The 25,556-nt window shown below is 33.9% G+C and overlaps 1 protein-coding gene across 2 annotated transcripts in view; it reads right to left on the reverse strand.

The window, feature by feature from the left end:
* Positions 1-235: 235 nt before the first annotated feature.
* Positions 236-25,556, reverse strand: part of PIP4P2 (phosphatidylinositol-4,5-bisphosphate 4-phosphatase 2) — a 69,970-nt gene continuing 44,649 nt past the window's right edge. Inside the window, exons 5-8 of one of the 2 annotated variants that reach the window (XM_031946967.1) lie at positions 19,505-19,557; positions 3,944-4,034; positions 2,919-3,090; positions 236-725 (exon numbers count right to left, since the gene is read on the reverse strand). In XM_031946967.1, coding sequence (XP_031802827.1) covers positions 2,947-3,090; positions 3,944-4,034; positions 19,505-19,557 — 288 coding nt within the window. In that variant the 3' untranslated portion in view covers positions 236-725; positions 2,919-2,946. Of the gene's footprint in view, positions 726-1,576; positions 3,091-3,943; positions 4,035-19,504; positions 19,558-25,556 lie in introns of those variants that run through there. The other variant, XM_003770312.3, reaches the window with a different exon arrangement.

A 25,556-nucleotide genomic window follows, 5' to 3' on the forward strand; every position in this document is an offset into this window, starting at 1 on the left:
TCCATGACCATGCCCTTAAGGCAAATCCAGGACAATAATAATGACAAGAATCATAATAGCTAGCATTTACATAGTGCCTACCATATGCCAGGCAGTACACTTAGCATTTCACAATTATTGTCTTATTTGATCCTCACAACAACCCTGGAGGTAGGTGCTATTATTATCCCCATTTCACAGATGAGGAAACTGAGGCAGACAGAAATTAAGTGACTTGCCCAGGGTCATACAACTAGTTATGTGTCCGAGGCTGGATTTGAACTCAGGTCTTCCTGACCCCAGGCCCAGCACTCTTATCCATTATGCCACCCAGACAGATTCCCATATTCTGCTTCATTGCTCTATGGAAAAGGCATACCAGCCCTATAGAATAGATCTTTTAAAGATCTTTGTCCTTTTATGTAGATACTACCTGGCCTTGGATCCCATATGCAGAATCCCCAGGTATCTGAGCAGTCATTCTAAAGTCTGAAAGAGGGTGGGGTAAGAAGTGGAGAGAGGAGACCTAACAAAGATATGCAAGGACCCCTTCAGCTGGAAGGCCTTTTTAAAAGCCAAATGCTTGATAAGAAACAGTAGAGAAAATAAGCTCCATCCTATTCTGCTAAAATCTCCATTAGCTTAGTCCCAAAGAAGTAACTAAAACCATCAGTCCTTCCGTATTAACCAAGTTTTTGGTTAATTGCAGGATACCTGAAGCCCTCCTGTAGGGAAATGGCAATATTCTGTGGAAAAGAAAGAAGAGTGAATCAAGGTAGATTTGTTGCTATAGTTGAGCCCTTTTTTTCTTAAAAACTCACTTTTATGTAATTTCATTTTAAGTAATTTTTTTGGTGATTTCTTTGAAAGCACTTATTCTAAAGATATGAATGATAGACCCCGATGAATAAAACAATCTTTTAAATACCTATGCAGATGGAACATGGTTAACATGAACAAATTAAATACACAGATGCTTTCTAAACCTCATTTTTGTCAATAATTTCAAACTCCCCCATCAAAAACCGGAACTGTTTGCAATTAGCCAAATTGATTTATTTGAATTTTAGTTTTTATTTCTTTATCCTCTGACAGAATCAGAAAAATACCTAAAGAAAAAGAGAAATAATAAGCTAGAAAATTCACAAACTAGATAATCATTCTTTAAATTATTTGGGATTGCCACTTTTTTTTTGTAATTGAATGTAATAAACTCATTATAAACGTTAAATTCCTCTAAGGAGCATAACCGTACTTTTGCAAATAGCATGATTCTGAAAAATAGTTAATTGTTCATGGGGATAAATCACATCTATGAATAGAGATAAAGAAATATACCTGCATTTCCTAAGACAAAGTGTATTTTAAAATGAAAGCTATTCCCATTTCCCTACAGCTTATTTCCATATTCTAAAAATACAAAAAAGCCCATTAATAGGACTTTCCCTAAATCTGCTTCTTCTGAGGACTCTATGAAATAAATCACAAGTGATACAGACCAGTCAGAGAAGATACATCTTAACTAAAAATAATTACATGGAGGGAAAACAGGGAAACTTTTGAATAATTATCTTTATTAGTGTACTTTTAAAAGGTACATTATAATCCTGAGCTACTGCATTTGTACATTAATTAATCATCATTTACCCTTTGAAGTTTACACTTACTGTATTCCAAATAAGCTCATAAGTGCCTTCTTAACAAAATTAGGAACAGAAATATTTTTAAAATATTTTTCTTATTCCTGGAATATCTAATTAATTTACTCCCAACTCCCCATTACTTAAAAACTACTAGCTTATAAAGAGCTCAGGACAATCTCTCTCAATTTTGCAAAAAAAGTTTTCAAAACTGCAAAGATGGGCAGTGTGAGAGCTGGTCCCTTAACCCTTGTGAATTCTTAGAAAACTAAGTTGCTTCTTGTTGCTTATTCCACCTTATATAAAGTGGGTATTGAATTGACCAGCTATATTAGGATGAAGTGGTAAAACTAAGTTATACTCATCCTTTTAGCTAGCATAAAATGTCAATAACTCCTTTTCCACATGACCAGTATATATATTGGCCTCCAAAGGGAAATTCTGCCATAGTCAAATGACAAGAAGCAGACCGATGTAACCCTACCTTTTTCTACAAGATAGCTCCGTATTACAAAACATTATATGAAACACTTTCCCCAGACTGGGTAAAGGAACTCCTACAAATTATTAAAATTAAGTTCAATGAATTTAGATCAGGGCTTCTTAGGACAGACAAATAAAATTAGGAGAAAAATAAAACAACTCTTGGGATCTTTGAGAAAAGACATTTATCCAACATTTTCTCCCATAGTGAACAAATAATTATTTTATCATTCTATTTCAATGCTACCAAAATATTTCTTTCTACCTGAAAAAACAAGCATACAGTGTTTACAAATGTTTTCTTTCCAGTGACAGTATCACAGTATTCAAAAGTAGATTCAATTAATGTGTTTTGAATAGGGTCACTATGATCTTCTGTAAGTTACTGTAAGTTCAGGCAGAATGCTTATTGCTTAGATCTTAAAGCAAGCCACTTTGATACAGCTATAATTAAAATCTAAGTATGATTATGAAATTATTTTAGAAACAGATTAACATCTTGCTTTTAAATACTCAGATCATAAAGTAATGTAACAAAATTTTTTTAAAACAATGAAAAGATGTAAAACCTAAAATGTGGGTGAAAAATGTTAAAGTACTTTGTAAAATAAACATGTAAACATAGCTTTATTATTCAGAGCTTGGAAAATCTAGCAGCAAAACAAAGTCTTTGCATATAATGCAGTGCAATGGATATTTACTTTTTAAAAAGACCCTCCCCCAAACTTGGAACTACTATACTTAGAATGGAATCCATCAAGGAAAATTATTTTTAAACGTTCACTTGTTTTATCCAGAACTGCTAGAGAATCTCACCTGCAGCAATCTATCACTAGAAGTATGCTTATGCAAAACTGTGTTCTGGATAACTGACTTTTATGGCTCCCCAGTAACAAGCTCGGATAAGGCAGATCAAACCTAAAAGATAAGCAATTGCCCAAGAAACATAGGTTGCATGAAATCGCCTGGCAAAATCTTGTGTACCAACCTAAAATGAAAAGAAAAACAAAATAACTCAGGATTAGAAAATTTGAGGAAATAGAAATAAATGATGAAAATTTGCATTTTACTATTTAGAAAATAATAATATTCTTAGCATCTAAAAATATATCAATAAATAGAAAAAATAACCATCTCTATATAATATTTATTAAATCATTGAGTTTGATATTAGGGTGAACTAGACCATGCTGTAGATGTTCTCGGATCTTTATTCATTTATAAAAATATCTACTAATAACTACCTTTATAAAATTATTGGATACAGATAAATTCTAAAAAGTATCCAGTCTATCTGACCAGAGGGGATTCAGATAGTCCTGATATGAGACTGACCAAATTTCTCTTAAGGGACAAAGGAGAATAAAAGCTTAATGGTTGTAAAAAAGATTAATTTACTTCAGGTCTTCAAGCCTTCTCTCTATGGCTACTAAGTTTTGCTCTTTTCTCACACACACAAAAAATATCCTCCCCACTTTGATATGAAATCCTTATCTATTAATATGCATCCCACAGGACAGTGGCAAAATTAGTCCCAGCAAGAAGTAGAAGCCAACTGGCTTCTATTTTCCACAGTAAAGTTTGAGTCAATGGGTAAATCAGAGGACTCAGAGATGGAAGTGACTTTAGAGGTCTAGACATCCAGCTCCATGTTTTACAAATGAATAAACTGAGGCCCAGGGAGTGAAGTGACATGTCAAGGTTGCACAAATAGTAAGGGACAAATTTAATCCCAGATTTCCAAGAGCAGAATTCTTTTTGCTGTTCCATACAGCCACCACTATGTTGCAGAATGAAAAATAGAGTACTTTATTATTTTTCACGATTAATAAAACACTTACAGTTAATCCAACTCCAATGAAAATACATATCATTCCAATGGTAATATATGCACAGCAACGTCTTCGAGGAAGTGCACTACCCACTGAGGAACTGTGTGTGCATAACAACAAAAGCTAGGTTAAAATTCTTTTAATCTGTCGTCTTTTATATATATATACCTTTCATCTATATCCATGTATCCAATTCAATCCAATAAGCATTTATCAAGTGCCTACTGTGTATAAGGCACCAAGTAGGATCAAGGAAAAAGGAAGAAAAGTCAAGAAACTTAACTGAGAGGATATAATATGTAAAATAATATGTAATAATATGGAGCCTATAATGTGTATAGATATACCTATGTATGGTCATTTCAGGAAGTAGTATAAAATACTAATCACTAATTGGATAAATCTATAAAGAACTTGCCCCTAGACTAAAGAAATATGCACTGCCACCTACAAAAGGACAGAACTAAGGGACAGGTATAAAGAGTTTTCTGAGAAAGAGGTCTTAAATGTTCTCTAGTACTGGCTATAGTCACCTGGTCACCAGTGCTGTCAGTGATTAAACACAGAATCTTAGAATTGGAAGAAACCTCTAAGGCCATGCTGTCTTACCTGCACCTTAAAATACAAACACACACACACACACACACACACACACACACCACCTCTTCTATATAAAGACCAGCAGTCATACAACCTATGTTTTAAAACTTCCACTGAAGTTGATGGGGAGGGATTTGTGTTGCAACCTCAAACCTTGCAAGATATCCTATTGTACTTTTGCATAACTCTTATTAATCATGAAGAATTTTTTCTAATATAGCATCAGACCTACTTTTGCCCACCGTATCTTCTACCCATTGCTCCTACCTCTTCTTCCTAGTGGCATGCAGAACAAACCCTAAATGCTTCTTTTAGTCTTTCATTTCCAAATATAACTCTCTCATTCCTCTACTCAAAGTGCTAGTCCTTGTAACAAAGAATAAGAAAAAGAAAGAAAAATATTTAGCAAAACTAATCAATTTATTGACAGTACATTTGCCAATCAATAAGAATTTATTAAGCACCTACAAATACTATATAAGCTTGGCATAGGCTAAACTAAGCAATGAGGAAACAGTAAAAAAAAAAAAAAAAAAAAAAAAAAAAAAAAAAAAAAAAAAAAAGAGAGAGAGAGAGAGAGAGAAAGCAATGAGGAAACAACAAAAAAAGAGAAATAGTCCCTGCTCTCAAGATTGCATTTAAATGGAAGAAATGTGATTCTATATCCATAGTCACCCTCAAAAAGAGTTTATTTTCTCATTTCCTCTTTCAGATCAACCTCACTCATTGTGATTATAATCTTCAGTTTTGAGGGGGAATAGGTGTTGCTTTTGTAGTTCTTTCCATTTACATTGGTATAGCTGTCACTGTGTATATAATTTTTCTGGTTCTGCTTATTTCACATAACAGTGCTTCAAATCTTTTCTGAATTTTTTTATATTCATTGTTTCTCATAGAACAGAAATACTTTATTACATCCATTTAGCAAAATTTGTTTAGCCATTCCTTAAGTGATGAACATCAACTTTGCTTTTACCACTTCACTAGTGGATAGAGCACCACCCCTGAAGTCAGGAGGACCTGAGTTCAAATGTGACCTCGGACACTTAACTCTTCGTGGCTGTGTGACCCTGGGCAAGTCATTTAACCCCAATTGCCTCAGCAAAAACAAGTGCTATGATTTTAATCTTTGTTCCATATAAATTGTCTTTCATATAATTGAAGAGAACTAGCATGTCCACTCCAAGTAGGCAAAGCATTTCCAGTTTCTTCAACCAATCTGATATGAATTCGAGGCCTTTTATCATCTTAATTATGCTCTTCTGGGCATATTCCATCATCAATGCCCTTCTTTTAAAATTAACTTTATTGACTCAAATAGAAGACAGGACAGCATTGTTTATCCCTATGAAGACCAATTCTTATACCATGTTGTCCTAAGATGATGCTCCCAGAGACTTTTATGGTACACAAGACTTTTCTTTTATACTAAATCCTCAGATTCTTGTGCTTTTATTATATGTTCATAGCACCATTATTAGGAAAATTAGGAAAGAGATCTAGTGTGAGAAGGAAGATGATGAATTCAGCTTGAAATTTACTGAATTTGGGGGTATAAAGGGGGAATCAGGAGGAAATTATCCATCTAAAATTTTAAAAATTCATTTAGTGATGTGAAAATGAAGATCAGGAGATTAGAAGATAGAGGTTATGAAGTCTTCATAGAAAGATAGACATTTTGAAAAGGGGGAAGTGATTAAAATTTCTGAGAAAGATGATAGGAAGTGAACAATAAATTTTGAAAATTATCACATTAAAGAAGTTAATGGAAGAAAAGTAGTTTGTACAAGGGGACAAAAATGGAAGAATAAGAATAAATAATTTTGCTGTGATTTAGAAGATTAAATCCCAGGGAACTACTTGAATCATGGAGGTTAAGTGACTTTTATCTCTGCTGAGTTTGGAATCAGGATGATCTAGGTTCAAATTCTACCTCTATTTCTCTGTGTTTCTGAGTAAATTCTTAATCTCTCCAAATGTGTCTCAGATAATGCTAAAGGATTTGCCTACTAATTCACAGACAGTTGTACCTGTGGAGGCCAAGAGAGAGAAGGACTGAGAAAAGGATGTTTGAGCAATTTGGTCACTTTATACTGAAGAAAGAAATTTAAGTACCGTGGAGATAGTGGAATCCAGAATACAAGAATGAACAAGGTTAACATTGGATTTCTCACAAGATAGAACTAGACAAGTTAAGAAAAAAGAGACAAAATAGGAAAGAAAATCAGAGTCAAGATGCCAAAGAACAACCATTTTGTTAGTTATCTTTTTTTTTTAATATTTTAGGAAATATCATATTCTCCTATTTTTCTACATGACTGCTCAATTTCCTTTTTCAATCACATACATACTGAATGACATATTTCTCACCTGCTTAACTGAACTTAAGTATCACTAGTAATGAGTCACATTCTTTGCATATACATACACAGTGTATTTTTTTCCATCACCCTTGGAGTTTTATTTGCAATTGGGATTCTGCTGCAGCTTTGGTTAATATATTGATGGAAGAAGATGGGCTTTTGAAGCATCTTTGAATGGATGGCACACTTTTCATTGAAATCTCTTAAGAACTGACATATTGGCTAAAAGCTATTGGTGGAAGCTAGACACAGAATAACCTTATTTCCCCATAAGAAGACAACAGAAAGAACCTGCAGCTGACAGAAGTCTTGATCAAGGACAGAAGCTTTGCATTCCCTCTGAAATACTTAGTCTGGAGTTTTGTGACATGACAAGTGGATACCCAGTGACTCAATAAACTCTATATTTGTAAAGGGGCAGGAAAATCATGAAGCTGCAGCTTCTGATAGGGATATAAAGGCAGTGCTATATACTTTCTTTTTCTAATCTCAAGGCCACTACAAAAGTATTCATTTGAAGAATTGACAGTTCATAAATTGTTTTCTTAATGTAATCAGATCCCTGATTTCTAAATAGTTGCAAGTCAGTAACTCCAACCTAGGATATAATCATTACTGCATAATACTTTTCTAAAGAATTATTATCTGGCATATTTCCCTGAGGCATAAATTCGGATCTCAGCCTGACAAAAATGCCTACCCTTTTAAAATAAGATGTAAAGCTGTCTCAATTTGGCAATATCAGGGAAATGCCTAGGTGTTTTTCAAATGAAAAAAATTCTTGGATCCTCATCTGGTTACTATTTTAGGCTGCAAATACTCTTAAGTAGTTTGTTGTTTGAGAGGTCTATTATTATAAACCAGTATTTAAGTGTTTTTAACTGAACTATAAAGCCACAGTCAAGGTGATAATCAAGCTGGGTGTTAATATTTTAAAATGTTTTATTGTTACATTTTTCTATCGCTATTAATTTCCATAAGCATTCCCTCCAACAATCACCTGAACTCTACAAAATATCTCCCTTATATAAAAGGAAGACAAATTAAGCAAAGAAAACTATTATAACAACTCTATCTGATAAGATATACAACATTATAAACCCTTTGATATAACATTAGAAACATTTTTGGGCAGCAAGAAGTCTAGCAGATATTTAAATAATCAGTTCCACTATCATTACTGAATCATATCTCCATTCCTGGCTTAAGATCTATGTCCTAAAACAATCAATAATCTTAATATTGTAGTGTTTAACAAACCCAAAGACCCCAGTTTTTGGGATAAGAACTCACTGTTTGACAAAAATTGCTGGGAAAATTGGAAACTAGTATGGCAGAAACTAGGCATTGACCCACACTTAACACCATACACCAAGATAAAGTCAAAATGGGTTCATGACCTAGGCATAAAGAATGAGATTATAAATAAATTAGAGGAAAACAGTATACTTTACCTCTCAGACCTGTGGAAGAGGAAGGAATTTATGACCAAAGAAGAACTAGAGATCATTACTGATCACAAAATAGAAAATTTTGATTATATCAAATTGAAAAGTTTTTTGTACAAACAAAATTAATGCAGACAAGATTAGAAGGGAAGCAATAAACTGGGAAAACATTTTTGCAGTCAAAGGTTCTGATAAAGGCCTCATATCCAAAATATATAGAGAACTGACTCTAATTTATAAAAAAAATCAAGTCATTCTCCAATTGATAAATGGTCAAAGGATATGAACAGACAATTCTCAGATGAAGAAATTGAAACTATATCTAGTCGTGAAAAGATGCTCCAAGTCATTATTAATCAGAGAAATGCAAATTAAGGCGACTCTGAGATACCACTACACACCTGTTAGACTGGCTAGAATGACAGGGAAAGATAATGCGGAATGTTGGAGGGGATGTAGGAAAACAGGGGCACTAATACATTGAATAATATGGAATAATATTATTCGGTAAGAAATGACCAACAGGATGATTTCAGAAAGGCCTGGAGAGACTTACACGAACTGATGCTGAGTGAAATGAGCAGGACCAGGACATCATTATATACTTCAACAACAATACTATATGATGATCAATTCTGATGGACCTGGCCATCTTCAGCAATAAGATGAACCAAATCATTTCTAATGGAGCAGTAATGAACTGAACCAGCTACACCCAGCGAAAGAACTCTGGGAGATGACTAAGAACCATTACATTGAATTCCCAATCTCTATATTTTTGTCCGCCTGCATTTTTTATTTCCTTCACAGGCTAGTAGTTGACTATTTCAAAGTAAGATTCTTTTTATACAGCAAAATAACTGTTTGGACATGTATACTTATATTGTATTTAATTTATACTTTAACATATTTAACATGTATTGGTCATCCTGCCATCTAGGGGAGGGGGTGGGGGGAAGGAGGGGAAAAATTGGAACAAAAGGTTTGGCAATTGTCAATGATGTAAAATAACCCATGCATATAACTTGTAAATAAAAAGCTATTTAAAAATGATAAGGAAATCACAACTAGCAAAAGAAACAATAAAAGAAGTAGCCTTGGGGAAAAAAAGATCTATGTCCTGAACTACTTATCTATTGTTAGTAGTTCAACAATATTAACATCAATTAATTAATAATAATATTGATTCTCTTACTGTTGACTTTTACTCAAATGTCTTTCTGCTATGAATTCCTTTCGGGTTCTTGAATGTCCTCACAAGGCTGTCCTTTCAATATATGTATTTTATCGCTTGACACCTTTTTTTTAACCTATTATTTATAAATGAGTTTTTTTCTCCCAGAACCATACTCTAGACATGGATTTTATCTCATTACTCTGAATAATAATCAGTGAAATTCGCCTCCTTGCCTTAAGATCTATATATTTAGTATATTTCTGTCCTGATAATTGAAGCCAATGGTTTTACAATCAGCTCTTGTGAATTTTTAAAGCATATGTTCTCCTGTTCTTCATATATTTTGATTACTATTAACAAATGATATCTAGTTTGATATTATGTATCTCTTTAGAGAAGGGGGGAAAGGGAAGAGGAATCAGAAAATGAAAGGAGAGAAAGAAGAGGAAAAAATGTAGACAGATATACACAGTTATCTCCCTCCTTCCTTTTCAGCTTAAATCCCCTTTAAAAAACTAAATTGCAAGATTCTGTGCAAATACATCTTCAACTTCTGAGTTAGGAAACTCCAACTGAACGAGACCATCACCTTTATATTTTAAACCTTAGTCCAGAAAATTGGACTATTGGGTTGGATAATCACTTCTGTTCTGAATGTTTTTAAATAAGTGTCAGTAAGAGCAACCACATACTATTGAGTGTAAGAAGTCAAGAGATTGGAATAAGCACATGATTTAGGACTGAAACTTCATTACTCTTGAAAGAACAGCAAAAGTGGTAACTATGTAATAGAGTACTATGGCTGACAGTAACTGATTCCATACTAGCTATCAGAAAAAGTGATTGGTGTTATATAGGATGTTCACATACTTTAGCTACTCTCAATGATACTGTTATGATATTGATATCTAGCTTGATATGTGTCTCTGTGGTAAGGGAGGAAGACAAGAGGAGAACAGGATAAAGATATTTTTTCCTATGGCCATGAAAGTTCTACATGATTATTTTTAGCTGTTTAGGTAATGAGATTTCTTGAACTAGTACAAAATCTATTTTGGTTGCCCAGTATCACAACAAATATGTATAGAAAGGGTGAGATATGTTTAGCAAATTTATATGAAATTATGAAGTTCTGTTTATATGGAAAGAAAGTCAGCCACTAAAAATTTATTAAACCACCTACTTCATGCCTACTGTGCTAAGAACTGGAAAAAAAAAGGAAAAGACAGTCTTTGCCCTTAAGGAGTTTAAAATCTAATGGAGTAAGACAAAATGTAAAAGGCAGTTGAAAAGCAAAAGGGGAGGAAAGGGAATGAGGGAAGCATGGGGGTATAGTGGAGAAATCAGTCAGAGAAGATCTAAGGAAGTCCAGTTAGGTGAAAGATAAGATGGCTGAGCAGCTCTCTCCTTAAATGGAGACTTTGAATCCATAGATCCATCATCTAATTAGAGAGATCAGGACAGTGATGGGGCAAAATACTAAGGATGATCTTATAGGATGATGAAGTTACCCCAAAATGAGCTTCCTGGGGGCAAATCCAACACCAGTGAGTCTCTAAAGATTGTGTATAGACTTTTAACTCTAAAAAAAGATAGGAAAAATGTGTGCAACTTCTTGGTAGACACAAATTATCTGATCAAAGTTAAAACTTGAGAGTAAATTACTCAAGGAGACATTGGCTTCAGAAAGAATCAAGCAGTTGAGAAATATGCTTTGCCATCCTTAAGAAGGCCTGAAGCATTTTAACTATTTACGAGCAGATTTCTGAGCTCATAATCTGAGCAGATTTCAGCAGTGTCAACATGTGACATTTCATATGCTTGCATATAAAGTTACAAAAAAATATGACACAAGCTCTACTACCTAATTTCTGATACTGGAGTGAAGTTTTACTATAGATCTGTCCTTTGGAATATGGGAGGATTGAAAAGATGAGAAAATTTGCAAGCAACCAATGCTTCCTAAGCTTAAGAGGTCTGCTAAAGAAAGACCACTGCTTGCCCTTCTATCCAAAGCTCAAAGATGATATGCTTGAATTCCCTCCCTGGGAACTGGAAAGTGATAGAGTACAGCTAATGTATCTTAGTGTCTTATGTCAGTATCTCATACCAATTACTATCTCATACAAATTAGTTTAAGATTGGATCACTTTCAAGCTATAAAATATTTCAGGAAAATTGTTAGGGTCTGACTACAACAATATATCACAACCATTTGTAGCACACAGGCAATTAGTTGTATTCCCTGATAGAGGGAAGAGTACAATACCAATTCACCCTAGTCAACTTAGAGAAATGCTCATTAACTAGTAGAAAAGGGATTGTTGGGACTAGATTGAAAGTTTGTATAGAGAGGATCTGATCAAAATGTGGATGAAGAGTAAATCATATTTTGGTATTCTCCTAACGGTCAATTAAAAACCACTTAAGGAGTTGTGTTCCAAGATGACAAAGTGAGAAAGGAACCCTCTGAAAATCTCCCAAATTTTCTTCCAAACAATTAGAAAACCACCTTAGAACCAATCCAGAAAAAAGAAGCAGCTTACCAGAACAGTCCATTTCTCTCTCTAGGAGGAGGAAATAAAGGTCAAAGAACAGCAGCAGCAGGGGATCTGCAACAAGGGATTTGCAACAAGGCTACAAGCCTAGGACAATATACAGCTAGGACCCAACCTTCTACAAACCAGCAGCCCTGTAGGCAAGTGAGCAGCCTGTGCAGAGCAGTAAGGTCCAACACAGTAACCCAGCTCCAGCACATGCCACCGGGGAGGCTTTGACCCCAGTGCTCACCAGTAGTGAAGCCCCACCCCTAGGGCTGATTAACAACTAGATACAGGCCATGGAAGCCTACTAGAAGAGATAGACAGAGAGAGAAAGAGAGATACAGAGAGAGAGAGACAGAGAGATACAGAGAGAACAAGACAGAAAGACAGAGAAAGGGAGAAAGAACCTGTTTCTATAGAAAATTACTCCTCCAGGCCCTTGGCATAGCAGAAAGACTTTGTTACCATAGCAAGCCAGCTAGTAGCTAAATCCCACACTCAAGGGAGGCCAACAGGGAGCTCTTCCCCCAATAAATGCTAGAGTGGACACTTACCTCCCAGAGAAAACAAGTAGCTAAACCATGAAGTTCAGTGAAAAACCCTGAGCCCAGGGTGGGTGGAGGGGGAGGGATGGGAGGTTGCTTTTTCTTTATTTTATTGATGTGATTAGAGACATAAGGAATATCAAGGCATAAACTTAGAAGAATAGTGTCAAAATGGCTACATATATTTTAAAACCCCAATGAAAAATGTGATTTGGTCTCAGGCCCAAAAAGAATTCCTAGAAGAGCTTAAAAAGGAATTTTATAAAGCAAATTAGGAAAGTAGAAGAAAAGTTGGGAAAATAAAAGTAATGCAAAAGAATTATGAAAATGAAAAAGATGAATTGACCAACAATGAAGAAATTAATATGATTATTAGAAAATATTTTGTTCATTTATATATGCCAATAAACTTGCCAATCTAAATGAAATGGATAAATATTTGCAATTTGCAAAAATAGAAATTATAAGATCAACGAAGAAACAAAATACTTAAATAACTCAATCTTAGAAATAGAGATTGAACAAGCCATTAGTGAACTCCCCCCCTCAAATCCCCAATACCAGAAGAATTCACAAGTGAATGTGACCGATTATTTAAAGAACAATTAATCCTGATACTGCATAAACTATTTGAGAAAATAGGCAAAGGAGTCCCACCAAATTCCTTTTACAACACCAATATGGTGCTGATACTCAAACTAGGAATAGTCCAAACAGAGAAAAGTATAAATCACTCTCCTTAATGAATATTGATGCAAAAATTTTAGCAAAGAAATTAAAGCAATACATTGCAAGGATAAACCACTATGAGCACATGGGATTTATACAAGGAATGCAGGGCAGGTCAATATTAGAAAACTCTTGAGCATAATTGACCACATCAATAAAATAAACAACAGAAATGTGATTATCTCAACAGATGCAGAAAAAGCTCTTGAAGAAATACAGCATTCATTCCTATTAAAAACACTAGAGCATAGGAATAAATGGAGTTTGCCTTAAAATGGTAGGCAATATTTATCTAAAATCACCAGCAAGCATTGTCTTATAATAGCAATAAGCTAGAACTGCTTTCCCAATACAATTTAGGGGTGCAGCAAGGATGCCTCTTATCACCTCTATACTATTAATGTTAGGTATAGCAATAAGACAAAAAAAGAAAGGAATTAGAATAGACAATAAAGAAGCAAAACTATCACTCTTTGTAGATGATATGATGGTATACTTAGAAAATCCTAGAATAGCAACTAAAAACTACTTAAAATTACTAACAACTTTAGAAAATACAAAATAAACCCACATAAATTATCAGCATTTCTATGGGTCAACAAAGCACAGCAGCAAGAGATAAAGAAACTCCATTTAAAATAACTATAAACAATATAAAATACTTGGGTAAACACCTGCTAAGACAAACCCAGGAAGTATATGAAGATTATAAACACATTTCACACAAATAATTAGCTCTAAACAATCGGAACAATATGAATTGTTAATGGATAGGTTGAGTCAATACAAATAAAAATGACAACTCTACCTAAATCTATTCAGTGCCATGGCAAACTACCAAAAATTATTTCCTAGAGCTAAAAAAAAAATCATTTAGAGGAAGAAAAGCTCAAGGATATCAAGGAAATAAGTGAAAAAAAGATAAAGATGGTCTAGTTTAGATTTCAAATTATACTATAAAGTGATAATTATCAAAATTATCTGGTAGGCTAAGAAAAAGAGTGGTGGATCACTGGAACAAATTACATTATAGTAAATGACCATAGTAATCTAATATATATGATAATCCAAAGATCCAAACTTTTGAAACAAAAACTTGACAAAAACTTCTGGGAAAATTAGAAAACAGTATGGCAGAAACTAGGTAGGGGTCCTCAAACTTTTTAAATAGGAGGCCAGTTCTGTTGGAGGGCCGGACTATAGTAAAAACAAAAACTTTGTTTTGTGGGCCTTTAAATAAAGAAACTTCATAGCCCCAGGGCTATGAAGGGTGAAGGGGATAAATGTCCTCAACTGCCGCATCTGGCCCACGGGACGTAGTTTTAGGACCTCTGGATAGACCAATATGTCACACTGTATATTAAAATAAAATCAAAATGGGTACATGATTTACACATACAGGGTGATACTATAAACAAAAAAAGAGAGCTTGGAATAGTTTATCTATCATATATATGGATAAGGAAAAAAATGTAGGATCAGAGAACATATAGAGAACATTAGAAAATATAAAATAGATAACTTTGACTATGTAAAATTTTAAAAATTTTGTACAAACAACCAATGCAACCAAAATTATAAAGAAAGCAGAAAAGTAGGGAAAATATTTGCAACAAGTATCTCTGATGAAGGCCTCATTTTTCAAATATATAGAGAACTGAGTTAAGTCTATAAATATACAAGTTCAATTGATCAACTTCAATTGATAAAAAGTCAAAAGATATGAACAGGCAGTTTCTGACAAATCAAAGCTATCTATTTTCATATAAAAATGTTCTAAATCACCATTGATTAGAGAAAAGCAAATTAAAACAACTCTGAGGAACCATCTCACACTTATTAGAGAGGCAAATACAACAAAAAAAGATAAATTTTGGAAGGGATATGAGAAAAATGGGACACTAATGCACTGTTATTGGAGTTGTGAACAGATCCAAAGATTCTAGAAAGCAAATTCTAGAGAGCTCTAGAGAACAAATTGCCCAAAAGGCAATAAAACTGAATACTCTCTGATCTAATAATACCGCTGCAGGGTCTATATCCCAAAGACAATCCAAAAAGAGAAAAGTATCTGTTGGTACAAAAATATAGCAACTCTTTTTGTGGTGGCTAAGAATTGGACATCAAAGGGATGCCCATCAACCAGGGGCGAGGCTAAACAAGCTGTAGTATATGATTGTAATGGAACATTATTGCACTTTAAGAAATGACAAGCAGGATGATTTCAGAAAAACCTGGAAAGATTTACATGAACTGATTCATCTTAAAGTGAACAGAACTAGGAAAACATTGTGCACAGTAACAGTAATACTGTTCAGGGAAGAACTGTGGATAACATACCTACTCCCAGCAATACAATGTATGATCCAAGACAATCTCAAAAGATAAAGGATGAAGTGTAGTATACACCTCCAGCAAAAGAACTGATGTTGTCTGAATGCAGACATACACATGTTATTTTTCACTTTCATTTTTTTCTTTTATTCAAGTTTCATTGTACAAAATGACTAATATGAAAATGTTTTACATAATTGCATATGTATAACATATATTTGATTGCTTACTATCTCAGGGAGGGGGGAGAAGGCAGGGAAGAAGAGAGGGACAGAGTATGAACCCAAATTTTAAATGAACATGTTTAAATGTTGAAAAAAACTGAAAAAGCATTTTAAATTATTCTAGTCTGAAACCTTGGGATAAATTTGCAAGAGAAATCCTTATTAGTCTTTAATGAGGTTCTGAAATGATCTGTTTTCTTCTCTCTTAAGTCACCGTAGAAAGAGTTCTCCTTTGAAGCATTAGGATCTGTGACCCATTGAGGGCAAGACCAAGGGACCTTTCAGTGATTTAAGAGGAGTAAACTTTTTACCAGTACACTTAAGGAATAAATATGATTCATCAAAGAAAAGAAATTTTAATTACTTAATTACTTTAAGTCACTTGTGAAGAGCTGTCCAGGCAAGGATTCATGAAGGGATGTCATAGAGGAATTGAGTGGTTTAAAAAAAAAAAAAAAAGGATTCTCCAAGGACATCACCAAAAGATTAAGTAATTATTTTTCTATTCAATAAGGAAAAATGTTAATCTTCCCCTTATTTTTAAATATATAATGATGTTTTATCATATTGTGAAATTGCCTTGTGTTGTGCTATATTCAAGGCATAAGGGCACTCAGACAGTTTGAATATTTCTCCCTCTAATTTAGAAATTCCTGGATTCTGATTATAGTAAAGAGAATACTGTTATACTTTTTTTTTTCAATACTTCTAACTCTCTATCATATGATAATGTGAACTGAATGCTCCTTATTTTTGTAACACTGTGTTAGGCATTATGGGGATTTTGAAAAGCATGGAGATAATTGTGTTCCTCTGGGATCCTGAAAATAATTTCACTGTTTTTATTTGGTTTTGGAAAAAAAAAAGATGATTCTGATAAAAAAAAAAAACATGTATCTTATTTTCTATATTTGTATACTGTTTTCTTCTAATATTTTAAAAGATCACTAGAGAAATATTCATTCCGAAATGAATAATCATATGAGGCAAAAAAAAAATCTTACTCAAATAAATTAAGAACACAAGTCTATCCTCACATGTTTAGCATGTGATTAGAATGCCATAACCATTCTTTTTTGAAATGGTGCCAAACATTTAAGCAATTTCATTCCACTGGAATTTTTCTGCAAGGAACAATAATACCCGAGTTTCTCTAAGTTCTTTTCATTAACGTATTGGTTTGTGATTACAACTTAAACATTAATGGGCTAGTCAAGGCTTATTAATGATTTTTTTAAATAACTGGTAAAATAATGATGTCTTTAAGAAATAATCAAAAACCCTGCCAACATACTGTTGTAAGGGGGAAAAAGAAATGGCCTTATGAATATGTATGTATGTATATGGAAGGAAGAGAAAAACTTCTTAACTCTATAGAAATATTTGACAGGCAGACTGTAAGAATGGCATAAGAATTAGAATTGGGTACAATGGATGGAAATTGTAGAGAGGCAAATATCAAATAAATATGAGGGGAAAGAAAACATTGAGAGCCATCCAAAAGTGGAAGTGGGGAATTTCCTCTAATTGGAGATCGTGAAGAGGAAGTTGTATGATTTCTTGCTGAGAAGGGTGGAGAAGATTCCTGTTCACCTATAAAGGGTATTAGATGAAAATGTTGACATTCTTTCTCATTCCAAGATCCTGTGATTTTTATAGTGAGCCTTTGAATGTTATCTAAAACATTCTTCATTATGATAGATTACCCAATCACAGTCTGAGAACCAAATGGAAGATCAGGGGTCACTAGGGACAGCCTCTTATTTTAGAGAAGAGAAAATTGAAATCTAATGAGTGAATGATTAACAAACTTACATGCCCAATGCTGAAGGAAACTAGAATAAAGAGAATTTATCTTCTCACCCAACAAATATTAGGAATAAAATAGAGGCAACAAAGTTTTGAGGACAACAGATTTGATTCATCACAGATTACTTCACATTACACTTATCTGCTGTGTATAATCATTTTTTGTTTTCTTATAGTAAACGTGACCTCTCACATACAGATATGCCAAACTAGGATATTTAAGTAGTAAGGCAAATAATCTTTTAAGGGAGAAGGAATAGAAAAAGGAAAGCAGAAATATGAAGACTGCACTTTGTGGAATAACCACATTTTTATATAAGAGAAGATGTTCATAGGATTATTTACTCAAAACTGGAAATGACTTTCAAAGACACATTTTCTAATTCCTTTATTTTATAGGTGATGAAACTGAATCCAACAAGGGTTAGATGACTAGCTCAAATCATACAAATAGTGACAAAGTTGGGATACTAACTCAGATACTCTGATTGACTCCAAGTCCAGGGTTGGAGTTAGGAAGACTCAAATTCAAATCCAAACTCTGATATTTATTACCTTATGTGACCACCTTGGACAGGTCACCGTTTTCTACAGGTTTTCCAACTATAAAGTGGGGATAATAATAGCACCTATCTCCCTGAATCATTGAGAGGATCAATTGAGACAATATTTGTCTTATTACTGTTATTGTGTGGCAGTAGTGGTGTTACTTAGAGAAAGTACTATAACATCATTCACTAAAGTCTGGGAAAGCAAAGAATTGTTAAGGGATGGGGACATACCATATATCTATACTTATCTGAAGAGATTTCACATGGCAGGGAGATTTAGGTTTATTTTTCTTGGTTCCAAAGGGTAGAACCATTCAAAATGGGTAGAAGTTGTATAGTCCTATGTATGTAAATAAAAGAAAATGTTTTTAGCAATTAGAGCTATCTGAAAGTAAAATGGAATATCTCTAAAGGTAGTGAGTTCCTCATCACAGGAGGCCTTCCAATGAATGTCTTCCTATCTTATTTCTCACTCTTAGATTCACTTATTTCCTTCAAATTTCTGCTCAAGTGATTCTTATAATACAAAATCTTTCTGGATCCTTTTATCCACCGTGCCCTACTTCCGCAAACATACTTTGCATTTCTTTCTATATACTTATGTGTTCAAAAGTTGTCTACTTTGGTAGAATGTAAGCAGTTTGAGAGGTGAGATTTTTATTTTTGTTTTTGTACTTTCTACTTTTAGTATACAGTAGGCACTTAATAAAGGCTAGTTGCTTGCTTATTTGATATCCATTCCCAAGGTATGACAGTTGATAATTTTACAAGAAAAAGCATTAACATTAATACATAATCTATATAAGGTCTGTATCCCAAAAGGACAATATAAATATAGAAGGGACAGAAATAGCAGTGCACTATAGAATACTTTATAAAATAGCTTTGCTCATCTCCTAAATCCAAGCACATTTCAGGATAAATCCTGCCTTATTTCAAAATATGGCTTGTATCCAAAACCATTTTAAAAGTCAGAACTAAGTTACTGCAGATTATTTAAATCCTGTTTCCCTCACTGAAACTATCACACCCTCAGAGACTGATGATCAAACCAAATCACTTAAAATTCACTCCAGAATACATTATTAATGGTAATATTCCTGAAAGTTTTTCTAAGTTTGAAAAAGCACTAGGAACATCCTCCCATCTCTCTGTAATGAGTACCTCTCTAAAATGACAATTCTGAGCTTTTCCAAATGCTCTGAAGCACTTCATTTCTCATTGTCTTCCACTGGTAAAGAACTTACATTTTTTTGCAGTGGGGGCATTTTGCTAGAGTGTTGAACCTCAGTTCCATCCACTGTAAAACAAAGAAAGAAAATGAGAGGAAAACAGTTGGAAAAAAAATCAAACCTGAGAAAATACATTACAATATCACCAAGGATCACGAAAAAACATTTTCTTTATTATGCTTTCTTAGGGTCTGCCTACCCCAACTCTTTACTTATTCCTTAAATGGAATAACTTTGGCATTTTCCCCATGACACAGTTCCCATGAATTTCTCTAGGCTCTTTGACGTAATTCAGGTTCATTTTTACAACCTAGGTTGAATACAAGGCCATAAATAAGGGATTTCTTTCAGTTTTAGGGTCGTGGGCTGGGATTTATTTCCTGTGGGACTATCCTAAACAACAAACCTTTGCACCTAATGACACACTGAAGACTCCTTCCCCTCATTTTCTCTGCCTCTCCTCCTACATACTCTTTCCTAATCTTTATTGTTAATATTTTGGACAGACAAATCTGTGCTGCAGATGAATTTATGAAGCCATGAAGAAAAATAAGCAGTAAAAGTCAAATTAGTGTAAGAGGAAGTCGTATTTGGCAAGGTATTTGAGAGGAAGCCAGGACTCTGGTTTTAGCCTAGTGTAAGTTTTAATGATGTCAACCAAGTGAAACTACACTCCTATTTCAGGTTCAGATAAATACAGAGATTGGGATCTGCTACTTATCTCGCAAGGCATGGCATTTAAATCCCTACATGGTTTGTATTAATTAGTAATTTAGGGGTTTTAGAAAGAAGATAATACAAATTAAGATTTCAAATCAATTATCACATCCCCTATGATATTTAATCACTATTCCCATTTTCTATTGCGCCTTCCACTGAAGAGTTTCATTCCCTTTCATAAGGGAAAATTTAAAATAGATTAGAGTTCTCCTAAGAAACTATTTAAATTTTTTTTATTTAGACCCAAAATTCTTATATCTTTTTTTTTAGAACGTTGGAATTTCATTTTCTCTGGTGTTCCAAAGTTATACAATTCAAATGTTTACACAACAGGGGATGTAGATAAAAATGCCTTTTACTGGACACTTGTTATCTGTTGGAAAGGAGCTTCAGAAATAGAAGCAAACCTGTCTTCATTGGCCCAGATTCTTTTTTTCTCTTTCAAGGAGTTAGTTAACCCTCAAATGTACTTTTTAACTTGGTCACAAAAGTAAACCAATTACCAAAAAATTTTGTACCTTCAATTCACCAAAAAAAGGATTCACTTCAATAGCCTACAATGTCAAGTCAATCTTCATGTTTATAATGTTCTATTCCTATAAGAAATTATAATAATGTGTTCTATCATGCTTACATTACAGAAATAGTTTTACTGATACTATATCACAAATCCTCTAGATAAACTAATTAATCAATAAACATTTATTAAGCCCTTGCTATGCGTCAGGCACTTTGCTAAATTCTAGGGATACAAAGTCAAAAGCATAATAATCTGTGCCCACACTGAGTTTACAATCTAGCTGGAAGAAACAGTATATGTGTGTGTGTGTGTGTGTGTGCACGTGCACATGTGTGTGCATATATACAATGAATGTATGTATGTATTTGTACGTAGATCCAAGGTTATATGGGGGAAAGGGATGGCATCAACATCTGGGGAGATGATGGTATGTGATTGAACTTTGAAGGAAATCAGGGATTATAGAATATAGAGGTAAGGAGGAAAGGTATTCTAGATATGGGGCACATCAAAGTAAGGATATGGGATATGCAGTGTTATACATGAGGATTAGTAAGAAAGTATAGTGTGAGTGGACAGTATATGTGTGAAGGGTGTGTGTGTGAAGCAACAGTGGAAATAGAATGTAGTAGGTCATAAAAAGTTTTAAATGCAAATGAGGGAAATTTTATCTGCAGAGTAATAGGGAGCCACTATGGTTCATCAAATAGGAAAGTGACATGTACTTTGGGAAATATAATTTGACAGCTAAGAATTACAGAATGAAACAAGAAAAAATGAGGCAAGGACACCTCTTGGTAGGCCATATCCTAGGTAATATGAAGACTTCAATTGTGTGAATGGAGAGAAGGATGCAGATGGGACAGGATGTTACAGAGGTAGAAATGAAAATATTTAGCAACTGACTAGAAAAGGTAAGATTGAGGAGTCGAAAATGATACTAAGATTATAAAACTAGGTAAATGGAAGGGCGGTGATATCAAGACTAATAGGGAAATTCAGAAGGGATGAATTCTGGGAAAAGGATAAGAAAGCCTGTTTTAAATGTAATGGGTTTGAGATATTTTACAAAAAGATTTTTTTCTGCATCCCCTGTATTAGCATAGTGACTGGCACAGTGTAAATGCTGAATAAATATTTGCAATCTGATTGGTAAAACGTACAACAGGCAGTTGATGTAGGACTAGAGTTAAGGAAAGAGAATAGGGGTGTGTTTGTGTGTGTATCTGGAAATCAGCACAGAGATAATAAAACTCATGTGAGCTAATGGGAATACAAAAGGACAGATCAAAACAAGAGAAGAGGAATGATGGCAGAACTCTGGTTTATAGAAACATTTAGAAGGCATGATATGGTTGATGATCCAGCAAATGATGCTGGCAAAGAACACTCAAAGTTATGAGAAGAAGGTGGTCAACAGTCTCAAAAGCTGAAGACAAGTTAAGGATAAAGACTGACTAAAAAAAATCCCCCAAACTTAAAAGATCATTGAGAGCAGTTTAAATTGAGTGATGAAGTTGGAAACCAAATTGCAAAGGATTAAGAAATAAAAGGCCAAAATGTAGGAATAAGGAATAGCCTTTGCTATGTTATCTGTCAAACTGATTTTTCTTATTTGTTTGATATGGCAATTGTATTTTACTAGATTTGGATTATTACAATTCTCACTTTAGAGGTCCTGAACTTAGGTATTCCTTATCTAAAATAAAAAGAATGGCTTGATAGGTCAAATTAAAAAGATAAATAAAAAATCTGAATTCTACATATCTGACATAGTTATGCCAATCTGTAAAACTAATGTGGAAAAAAGTAACAGGCATTTGGAAAGATAACTGGAAAGGATCTAGGCTCACATCGCACCTCACATGCTTACTAATTGATTATGTTTGGGTAACACAAAAGAATACTTAAATCTCTTTCCTCATCTTTGAGATGAGTAGACTGAACTAGATGAACTCTAAGCACTTTCAGGTCTAAATCTAGAATTCAATCAACTCAAGTTTCAATTTTCTTTCTTTTTTAACTCATATCTTTTTTTCAAGTGATAAAATTGAGACTACAAAATATTATAAAACTTGCTAAAGTTACACAATTTGGTAGTGGCAGATTATGGAGTCTAAACTTCCAGATTTTCATTAAGATGCAGAAAAATGTTACCAGTAACCCCCCCCCCAAAATTCCCCTTTAAAATAGATTTAAAAGATTAATAACATCATTTATAAGCTAACATAATCTTCTGATGTTTTCATATTAAAGTCTTAATCTATATCTGGCATCATTTTCCAAAACACCTAGGACCACTTCTATATCACCATGTGACACTGGATTCCTCATTCTTTAGGAGAAATTTCATCCCTTGACACCCCTTCCAGTCAATCAGTCAACTTTCAGTCATTAAGCACTGGCCATCCTCCATACTTAGAATGCTCTTCTTCCTCATCTCTGCCTCAGAATTCCTTTATTTCTTTTAAGATTCAACTCAGGTACTGTCTTTAGCATGAATCTTTTTCTAACCCATTCACACACACCCCCAACTGCTCTGCTTCCCGAATAATCTTGTATTGAACTACTTTGTATGCATTTGTTATTTATTCACTTTATGCTGTTTATATTTGTATATGTACTTATCTCCTTCATTCTAATGTAGTCTAATTAATAGTACATACTGTTTCATTCTTTGTACTTAAATTCCTAGCACCTGACATGGCTCCTGGCACATGGTAGCCCCTTTATAAATACTTAGTAATTGATTGATCATTTGATACTATGTAATAGGCACACCTCTAAGCCCGGCAGATGCAAAGAAAGGCAAAGACAATATACCCCCCCCCATAAAGACTATCCTTTCTAATGGGGAATCAACATGTAAATAATGAGGTACATAAAAAATACATACAGAGCAGATGAAGACAATTACAAAGGGGAAGTCACTAGCAGCTCCAAGCCAGGAAAGGTCTCTTCAAGGAAATGAGATTTAAGCTGGACCTTGAAGGAAGCTAGAAAATCTAGGAGGTAGAGATGAGGAAGCTATCAGTGCTGGATGCTCTCCTCTCCCCCCTCCCCCCAATCTAATCCCTCATGCCCTCAAACATACCCGGAGAGAGGAAGAAATCACCCTCTTTTAGCCTTCATCACTCAACAACTTCTCTTTTTTTGAGGTTCATTCCTTTAATCTATATCATTATACCCAGATCCATGTTACTACTGAGAGCTAGGAATCGCTGTGAAAAATTTAGTCTCTTGTTCAGTTGCTTCCCTGATTCGCCCAAAGATTTCAGTACTTCACTCCATCTTTCCACTGTAATCCATGTCCTCTCTCTTGGAGGTTTTAATATCCACAATGATGTATCTTCAAACACTATATCATCCAGTTTTATAACGCCCTCCTCTCCTATGACCAGGAATAAACCCTAAATCTCTCCTTATAGATGAATCACTATATTTTTGTTGTTAGAATGAGATATTGGAAAGTGCAGAAAAGAGAAAAGAAGGCAGATGATAGAATAAAATCAAACATATAAGTGAACAACAATAGGAAGTTAATTCCTGTAATCTTTCAGCAAAAAAAAAAAAAAAATCTATAAGGGAATAAAAGATGTGTTAAAAGAAAGAGGGGATGTGAAAATAGAATGATTCCACCCAATGAGAGAGGACATCCCACTAAAAAACACTACCATGAGGTAAAAGATATATTCTTAATGGGAGAAGGGATCTTAAAATGAATTTAATATGAGAAGTTTGGTGTATAGAGAAATCACTTCATCTGAGAGAGTGTTTGTCTCCACAGAAAACATCCTGCTTCAGAAAAAGGGAAATCAGAACTCTTGGGAACAAAACCAGCATCAAGAAAGGGAGGAAAATATGGTTAAAAGAGGAAATCTTATAACAAAGTAGAAAGAGAAAGAAAATGAAAAGGGGATGACAAAGGAAAATATTCAAAAAATGATTGTGCAAACTAGAAATTTTTACTATGGGGCAATTTTACTACTCTGTACCAATTGTTTTCCTTATTAACTGACATTTCTAAAATTTTGCTATCCTTTTTGCTACTCTGCCATCTTCTCAAAATATTTTATAAATTCATAGACTTCAAACTAAGAACTCATGTCCTAAATAATCCAGTATCATAAAGGATATAAAACTAGCTGCAAGGGAACCACAAAAAGAAGAAAAAACTTCTGGTTCTTATGGACTCATGTAAATGTCCCATCAAACTTTTAGAGAAAAATAAATACCTATACTGAACAAATTGTATTCAAAAATTGAGAAAGCTCTGTACCAGACTTCTTTTGAAGACAAATTTAATACTAATACTTAAACTTGAAAAGAAAAAAAAATACAGAAAATCTATAGACCACTATCAAGAATCATTCAAAAAAATTTCAATGAAAGTAACAGATTAGAGGCTTTACCCCCAAAGAAATAATTTATTTTGATCAAGCTGGATTTATATCAGAATTGTAAAGATTATTCAACTTTAAGATATATAATAAATCTTGTAACAAAAACATCCAAAACCACTTGTGCCAGATCTCTAATAATAAGAGAAATGCAAATCAAAACAAGCCTGAGTTTTTACCTCATACTCAGCAAATTGATAAAGATAGAAAATGGGGACTATTAATAGGGAATGGGGAAGAAAGGTTATAGAAGATAGATACACTAATGCATTGTTCATGTGGCTATGGATTACTATAACTATTTTAGAAGGCATTTTGAAGTTAATTTAAATAAAATGGTTAGATATCTGATAACCTTTAACTCAGAGATTTCACTGCTAAACAAACAAACAAATAAAAAAACCCAAGGAAATTAGTGACAAAAAGA

This window comes from Sarcophilus harrisii, chromosome 1, assembly GCF_902635505.1.
Source record: "Sarcophilus harrisii chromosome 1, mSarHar1.11, whole genome shotgun sequence".
NCBI lineage: Eukaryota > Metazoa > Chordata > Mammalia > Dasyuromorphia > Dasyuridae > Sarcophilus > Sarcophilus harrisii.